This window comes from Lutra lutra, chromosome 8 (genome assembly GCF_902655055.1).
Source record: "Lutra lutra chromosome 8, mLutLut1.2, whole genome shotgun sequence".
NCBI classification, from domain to species: domain Eukaryota; kingdom Metazoa; phylum Chordata; class Mammalia; order Carnivora; family Mustelidae; genus Lutra; species Lutra lutra.
This window is the reverse complement of record NC_062285.1, coordinates 32,677,943-32,686,632: the sequence shown is the minus strand read 5'-3', so window position 1 is coordinate 32,686,632 and position 8,690 is coordinate 32,677,943. Positions and strand designations below refer to the sequence as shown.

The 8,690-nt window shown below is 44.7% G+C and overlaps 1 protein-coding gene and 1 pseudogene across 1 annotated transcript; one reads left to right on the top strand and one right to left on the bottom strand.

Annotated features, from left to right (window-relative positions):
* Window positions 1-1,426: 1,426 nt before the first annotated feature.
* GJD4 (gap junction protein delta 4) lies at window positions 1,427-6,921 on the bottom strand. Its single transcript, XM_047739423.1, has 2 exons — window positions 5,634-6,921; window positions 1,427-4,020 (listed from the first exon to the last, which is right to left on the bottom strand). The coding sequence occupies exons 1-2, from the start codon at window positions 5,695-5,697 to the stop codon at window positions 2,945-2,947; spliced, it is 1,140 nt and encodes a 379-aa protein (XP_047595379.1). The 5' UTR covers window positions 5,698-6,921; the 3' UTR covers window positions 1,427-2,944.
* Window positions 6,922-7,644: 723 nt separating this feature from the next.
* LOC125106842 (5'(3')-deoxyribonucleotidase, cytosolic type-like) lies at window positions 7,645-8,259 on the top strand (annotated as a pseudogene).
* Window positions 8,260-8,690: the final 431 nt, after the last annotated feature.

Sequence of the window (8,690 nt, the reverse complement as noted above, 5' to 3'; positions counted from 1 at the left end):
TTCGGAGTTTGGATTCCACCAGTGGGCTCGCATCACTGCCAGACCACCTGAGAATCACCTGGATGCTAGCTGACAAGATTTCTGAATTAAAGTTCCTGGAAAGTTAGACAATATCTAATGAGCCTTTCTTACTGAGCAAACACAAAAGAACTCCACTACAACCAGGCACACAGGCAGACACTTAAACCAACTAAGATCCCTTCTTATTTAAAAGGACTTATTTAAAATTATTTAAAATTAAAATTATATTAATTTAATTTTTATTTATTTATTTATTTATTTAATTTAAAATTAAATTAATAATTTAAATCTTATCTAAAATTAAGAGGAGTCCCAAAGTTCAAGGGACTTGGGTTATAGGCCCAAAATTAAATCCCAAAGTTCAAGGGACTTGGGTTCTAGGCCCAATTCAGTCAGTTCTCTTCAGACTTAGCACCTCCTTTTTCTTCTCTGCAGCCCTAGTACATCCAAGAAACTGAGCTAATGCTCTTGCTTAGCTTCCCCTCCTCTGAGACTCATCCTGTCCTGTTCTTACCATCATTTTCAATTTCTCAAAACCCGTGCTGAGGCATTTAGCAGAATGGAAGGGTCTAGTGAATGAACCCTTATTGTTAAAATGACAGCTCTACACAGCACATGGCATTGGCAAATTTCTAAATGTGTGAACCACTAAGGAATCATCCGGTCTACGGTCCTCTTCATGCAGAGAAGGAAACTGAGACCCAGAGCTATGAAGTGACCTGCCAGGTAGTGTGGATATGGGATGAGAACCCAGATGTCCTCCCCTCATCTCCTCACCTCTCCCCTTCTCTCTTGGTACCTATTGCTCTGAATCGTATTTACAGTTTTCCATGAAAGCATTTCCATGATGTCATTTCTCTGATAGTGGGATTTTGGACATCAGCAGACAGGCAAAAGCAGCCTTTCCCAGTGCCACCCAAATAAAATCACACTATCTTGCAAACCCAAACATGAGCATAGACTCTAGCAAGAGAAAGAATACAGACGTGCTCTGCCCCGTTGTCTCTGGGGACACGGCCAAGAGGCAACCTCAGCTCAGCCCTTACCACCTTGCTTTCCCAGCTGCTGTCCAGGTACCCTGCATGGACACACACCACCCCCATGTATTGAGTGGATTTTGTCACTCAGTATTATCAAGGCTAACACTGGGGACTTGAGAGACCTGTGAAACTTATTTTTAAATAATAATGAAGTGCTAGAGAGTTCTTATATCTCTAAGACTGTACCCAAACTTGGGAGGTCCACCAGAATTGCATGTGGCAAGGGACAAGAACCAAATTTTCCCCTGAATGCTTTAGGAATATTAGACTCAAAAAATCACATTTATTTAAAAAAAAATCACGTTTATTGAGCACTTGCTATGTACCTGATATTGAACTAAGTATTGAAGAAAGGAGTCTGAATCATGGCTGAATCATGGCTCACTGCTTCCAGTGAATGGAGTCACAGGAGAGATTTACCGCATATATTAAAAACAGGCACATTCATTCAAATAGTTTTATGCCAAAACGGATTTGGGATGATTTAGGTCTTAACCGATTGCTTTGACATCCTGTGGATTTATCCAAAAAGATGTTATTCTCCATCCTGGCAGACCTTTCATTGTCGAAGTTCTTCAGAACTCCTACAAGGGGCCATTGGGTTCATGAGTGCATGGGTTCACCTTTTTTATTATTTGCTGGAGTGAATGGCAATTCCTTGTCCTTAGCCATTTTGTGTTAAGTGTACCCGGATGGCTCTTCCTCCTCTCTTAATAAGGTAAACAGGTTTATCCTGCCCCACAGTAGCTCTTTCAGCTACACTGTGTCCATCTATGTCACAGTTAAAGGCGACCCTAAGTCCCTCACAAAAGTCACCTCTAACTTGAGCAGCTCCTAGACCCAAACCAGAACAACTGAGAAATGTAGGGAAGTGTTTCTGTGAAGCTCATCTCCAGACATGAGGCAGTTTTCTGTTTCCCAAAAAACAGGAACATGGACTGCGAGGCCACAACACTAACAGCGTTTCTCATCTGCTCCACTGGAACACGAAGCCTCTCGGACAACCTTAGCTGTACGGCTGTCTAAAGGACACAGACAAAGCCCAGACTGGAATACATGTAACAACTCTACCTCCCCTCACCAACGCCGCAAATGCCTCCTCTAGGTCAACTACAGTTCAATTAAAAATTAAAAATAAAGCAAACAAAAATGTGTTCCCTCACGTCAGTGAGGACCAGCCACTTAGCAAACACACAGGAACAGCAAGCACCCCAGGAATCCAGCGGTCCTGGGCACCTTATACTCACAAGCAAAAACCACCCAAGGGGCCTCCTCCCAAATCCCCAATTGTTTAGGAGCCGTATTTTCCATATTTCTCATTTCTCCTATTACAATGGGAGGTATGATACTACAATTCCGTCACAATTAATTTTATTAAAGGCGTGGGGAGAAGTTAAACTAGTATCTCTTTATTGTTAACATGCATATCAGATGCCTCTTTTATCCAAACAGAAAAACAAAATAATACTTCATAATAACTCACGGGAAAACATGAAAACATTAATGAGCTCTATTAATGGAAGACAGCACACTTAAATTAAGCACATACTATGATTTTAAAAAAAAAAAACAACCCAGAGCGTAACATCATCCATCCCCCAACACTCTCCAATTAATCATTTTAGTTTCCAGTCACATTGTCAAAAGTACAATGTGAAGTGCTTTTGTCAAGAGAAATTGTCATCTAAATCAATCTGTGTCTTGAGGAGGTTAGTCTCCCACGACGTCCATGTGTCCCATGCCCGCTCGCCTTTCTGCCTGCGGATGTTCTCCCGCAACCTAGAGGATTAGCTTCACACAGGCCAAAGCGAGTCTGCATCCTCGTGGGCCACGTGTCTGTTTGGACAGGACAGGGTACCCCGGGGCTGCCTGGCACTCCCTCTTCAGACCCACTCAGACTTTCTGGATCTGGAGTTGGCGAGCCTGTCGGGGGGCGGTAGCTGACCGGATGGATAGAGCCGGCCCAGCCGGCTCCGAGACACTAAGAGATGCTCCTCGGACCTTGTGGGACCCTCGACCCTAGGGTCCTGGGAGGCCTCCGCTTGTGCCCTACTCCCGGGCTCTTTGCAAGCCGTGACCAGCTTCTCGCTGGCAGAGGACAGCACCTCGCTCTCATCTTCATCCGGAAGCCCCATCCGCCCCGACACAGCGGACTTCCCCCTGGGGCTGTCGGCACCCTCCGCTCCAGTCCACAGGCCGGGGTGGATGGGCGCCCCCTCCTCCACCCACGCACCGTTGCCGGCCATCGGACCTGACCTAGCGCCCAGGCTCCGGGACAGCGGGCGGCCGGTGGTGTGGCCCAAGGGATCCTTGGCGGGGGCCCCGCCCCTGTTCGTCCTCCCACGAACGCTGCAGAGGAGGTCAGCCACACTGAGCAGCAGGGAGAGCGCACTGACCGCCCACATGAAAAGCATCATAATGGACTTCTCCGTGGGCCGGGAGACGTAACAGTCCACCACGCTGGTGCAGGGAGCGTGGGTGCAAGAGAATCTCTTGGGGACCAAGAATCCAAAGAGGAGGTAATGCGAGGCACCAAAAGCTGCCTCGGTCAGCACCCGAAGGAAGAGGTGGACGATGTAGCTGGAGGAGAAATCCGGCACGGTCAGGTGGTAGGGCTCCCTGCAGGGCGGAGGGAGGTGCCTGTCCCCAGGGCTCTGGTTACAGGGCTCAGGGCGGGTGGGACTGCCATCTGGCCCGCAGAGTCCACCGGCGGCGAGCACGGCCCCTCTGTGGAGCACGTAAACACTGAAAATGGCAGAAGGGAGGAGGACAGACACGCTCTGGATCAGCCAGAACCGCAGGTGGGACACCGGGGAGAAGATGTCGTAGCAAACATTGGCGCATCCCGGCTGCAGAGTGTTACACACAAACCTCTCCTGCTCATCCTGGTAGACAGGGGAGCCTGCCAAGATGATCACCACCATCCTCAGCAGTACCATGAAGATAAGCCAGATCTTCCCTAGAAAGGAGGAAGCAGGAAGGCACCATCACCAGCATACAAACATATTCCCTTCCAACAACAGTTTTGAAGTATTTACAGGGGTGAGACTGGAGAACTGAGAAGTCAATAAGCATGTATTTTAATCCCCACAACGGGGGCTAGTTAGCTCATCTGCCAAGCATTTCCAGAGGCCATGCAATGGGTCAGACACTGTGCGGAACTAGTTGTTTGTAAAATGCTTTGGGACTGACAGCTTTTAAAGAAGCATTAGAGTCAAAGATGTTTGATCTGAGTCCACTAGTTCAGACTTTTGGTAATGTCTCCTGGACTGAAAGTTCTAGAAAGAAAGTTGAGCTAAGCAAATTAATGATGTAAATAAGATCTTACTCTCTGCAGATGATAAGCTTTCTAAAGAATGTTAGCACATTTGTGTAACCGTGTGTAGCAAATACAAGCTACTAATTATAGTTCAGTCATCTTTATTTTGGTCCAGAAGATCTTTATTTATGGTCCTTGAAATCAGATTTCCTTAATGACATTCAAATTTTCAGATGTTTCAATGATTCAGAATTTATTTTCCTCTATTACAGTTATTATGAAATAATGTTCCTCTTTCTTCAATTTATCATGAATAAATTAGATTAACCTGGGAAGTCAAAATAACATCAAAGTCCTATTTTCATGTTACAGGTTAAGTCTTTTGGAACACGGCCAAGGCTCAGTTAAAATAATCTGTAAATATTTTGTGACACGATACAGAAAACATCACCTGACAGCAGAAAAAACTCTATCATAAATAAAGGTAGTTAAGCTCAAAGAATAGAATTCTGTGATCAAGTCATTGACTCAAATTTGTAAGACCAAGTTGATTTTGTTTCAATTCTACAAAATAATGAGTAAGAAAATTTTCAGCCACATCATAGGCATACTGTAATCCTTTTCTCAAGTTTTTTTTTTAATGTTTTATTGTATTATTTTGATAGACCAAGATAGTAAGAGAGCACAAGCAGGAGGAGCGGCAGGCAGAAGGAGAAGCACACTCTCCATTGGGCAGGGAGCCTGATGTGGAGCCCTATCCTAGGACCCGGGGATTGTGACCAGAGCTCAACCGACTGAGCCACACAGGTGCCCCTTCTCACGTCTTTTTTCTAAGATATCCATACTTCTCTAAAAATTTGACACATCTGCCTCAAACTCAGAAATATTTATTACTTTCTTTTTAAAAAATAAACTAAAATTTGGATTTGGCTGAAACTGCACAAAAGAAACGACTAATCCTTGCAAGTTAAGCTTCAAGGAAAAAAGATGCACAAGAAGGAAGTGTAATCAAGGCATTGATTTCTCTTTAATTTTTACTACATTGTTCCTTCTCCTGATCAGGTAGTCAGAGAAAAGTTACTCAAAGATACTCCTTCCACTTGCTTCAGTCTTTGGGCTCAGCACCCAAGTATCAGTGAGAAAGCCCCCAGGAGAGAACACACACATCCAAGACTTCCTTAAATGATGGCGGGACTGGGGAGTCATAAAAGAAAGCTTAAGTACACAGCTCCCTTTCTTCCAGCAACAAACAGGCCAGGCAAAGTGATGAAAACAAAAATACAAGAGCTTTGGAGCTGTTTCCTTACACTCACCCACAATGGTCATGTTGCAGTTGACAGTGATAAGAAGGAATCCCAGCAGATCCAGACGTTCCATCTTTCCCAAGTGTTGCAGACCCAAGGCTGCTGGAGTCGTCGGAAGGCTGTATTATTCTCCAAGAAGGTGGCAAATCTTTGAAGGAATAAATGTATCTTCTCTACAAAAGACTTAAAGGTGAGAGCTGCAGATATAAATGGAAAGCTTCGAGCTCAGGAATGGGAGGTCAGTTTTCTGTCTCCGAGCTGAGACGGCCCTGAGCTGTTTGCCTTTGAGGCAAAGCATTCTTGACAACTGCAGTGACCAGAAGACAGCAGGAGTCATCTCTCATTGTAGGCTATTCTTACCCTCTTGAGACATTCCAGGCCTGTGGCAGTGCTCACATGTCTTTACCGGGAGAGCCAGATGCTTCAGGATATAATAGAAGTGACTACATTTAACCCAAGAAAGAAAAAGTTCTGTCAACTAGCCAAGGACTCTTCTATACTAAAAAGATGTTTCCTCCTTGCAAATATTTCCACAACCACTTCACTTATTAAAAAAGCACTGAAATGTTCATGTTTTGTCTTCTCTATGAAGCATAGACTTCCTGTATCATGGACGAAAGCATAAATCTGCATCTTAGACACGTGTCCCAACTTTAGGCTGTGCCTCCGTTATTCTCTAGCTATTTCCTGTCTAGGTGAGTGACAAGAGCTTCCCTGGGGAAGTTACCGAATCTCTCCACATATTCTCACCTTGCATGAGAGAGAATCATGCTGTTCCAGTCCGGGCTTGTGAGAGGCAGACACAAAATGATGATGATGAGAGCTCCTGGCATGAAATGCGTGTATAACAACTCAAATCAGTGGAATTTCGATCCCTAACTGGTCCCCCAGACCTTCATAGATTGCATCTTCCTTTTGTATCTCTCGGCCCCATCTAGCCCTGGGCTGCTCCCATTGAATCAGCTTAATAAATGTCCATTAAATTTGTAATAAAGTATCACTGCCTGGCCCTGCTGACATCAATCACAGTTGCATCAAAATCCTCTCGTGGCTGTCACCTTTATATCTAGGAAGAACCCATCCTGCAAGGCTGGGGATCTATCATCAGGGTGGAAATTGTGAACTTTAAAAGGAATGATTTCAATTTTCCATGAAAGCTATTCTTTTATTCCCATCTTTTCTTCATTTCTGATCTATTCTTGACTTTAGCAATATCCCTAAAAAGATTCCCAGAAGAGGAGTACAACAAAGGTCCTTTCATCTTTATTCACATGACACGTTTCCATCCACAGAAAACATTTTGACCCCCTTGAAAGGCACAGTAGTTTTGCTATATTTTAGTCAAATGCTTCAACATGAACAATGAAATTTAGAGAAATTCTGGTTAAGTAAAAAAATATTGAAATAGCCATATGGCTCAAGTATAAAATAAGGGAAAATATCTTTCCTTATTAATAGACTGTTCATGATACTGGCTTAAAATTTGAAATATCAGGAAAGTGATTTCTGAATTTTGCTCTGTGATTATAAATAGTCCGTTCTGAACATAGAATAAAAGGGAATTTTGTGACCTAGAGTAAATTGCTACAGCTTTTCATGCCTCAGTTTCCTCATCAGTAAAGTAGAAAAAATGTGTCTTCTGCATACACAGAGTGGCTATGATATGAAAATAAGATTTAGACATGAAAATGATTTTAAAATATAATGAATTACATGTGCATCTCAGGGTCTACTCCTCTGGGCTCCCATTCTTGGTCTACCCCTTTGCTCCCACAGCATCTTCTGACCCAGTAAAGCTGCCTGTTCTCTCTTCACCTTAATCTATTTTGCTCTTGCTTCTCTAAGTCCATACCATCTCCATTCCTTGCCTTTTTTCCTACTAAAGGATATTTTTGCTCTGCCTGGAGATTTAAATTCCAGTAGCTGCAAGAAGATGTAGACAAAAGAGAAGGAGGATGTGGCTGGAGCATCAAACATAAGGCTCTCTATACAATTAGCCCAGCCCCCCATCCCAGCCTCCATGGCCTCCCAGACCTGGCACCCATGGCCTGTGTGGGTGCTGAAGGACATGGATGGTGTGCTGGCCAACTTCAAGGCCAGCCTCCTGCGGGGCTTCTCCTGCAGCCTCCTAGGGGAGCCGCAGGTGGCACTGGAAATGCAACCTGGATTCCCTCAACCATGAGCAGTACTGAGAGCTTTGGCTGGAACCAGCAAAGTGGCAAGTGTCTGAAGCCCAAGGCTTTTTCCTAGACTTGGAGCCAATCCCTGGAGCCTTGGAAACCATGCAGGAGATGAACAACATGCTGGACACTGAAGTCTTCATCTGCAACAGCCCTCTGATGAAGTATGAATTGGGTGAGAAGTACCACTGGGTGGAGAATCAGCTGGGGCCTCAGTCTGAGAGTGAGATATCCTGATGAGGGACAAGAGTGTGGTCTTGGGGGACCTGATCATTGGTAACAAAGACACCATTCAAAGCCAAGAGGAGACCCCAATCTGGGAGCACATCTTGTTCACCTGCTGCCATACCAGGATCTGGCCCTGTCCCCCCACCCCCACAAGGAGACAGTTGCTCTCCTGGAGTAACAGTTGGAGGCAGACCATAGACAGCAAGCAAGGGGACAGTGGATGGTAGCTGAAGGAAAGAAAGGAAGGTTGACAGGCAACCCCAGCAGAGCTGAATGACAGGGCAGTGTCATGGTGGTAGCCCCCAGCACTGTGGAGCAGAGAGACATAGTAACCTCCATTCTCACAAGCCAGCCACCTGGAACCTCACAAGATGGCTGGCAAGGAAACATGGTGGGAAACTCACTCAGGAACCTTTTTAATAAAACACTTTGGCTCAAAAAAAAAAAAAAAAAATCCCAGAATCAATAGGAAGGTTTCTATTTGTGTGGCTGTAGAGTGAAGAGAAGCTTTGGGGAGTACTGTGTTCAATTCAATGGAAAAGAAATCCAGTGGGAGTCAGGGACATGAATATGACTGAACTGCACAAGATGGCTCCTGGGATTTGTCCACAAATGAAGTGAGGAAAAAGGAAAGAGAACAACAGAACCATACACTATC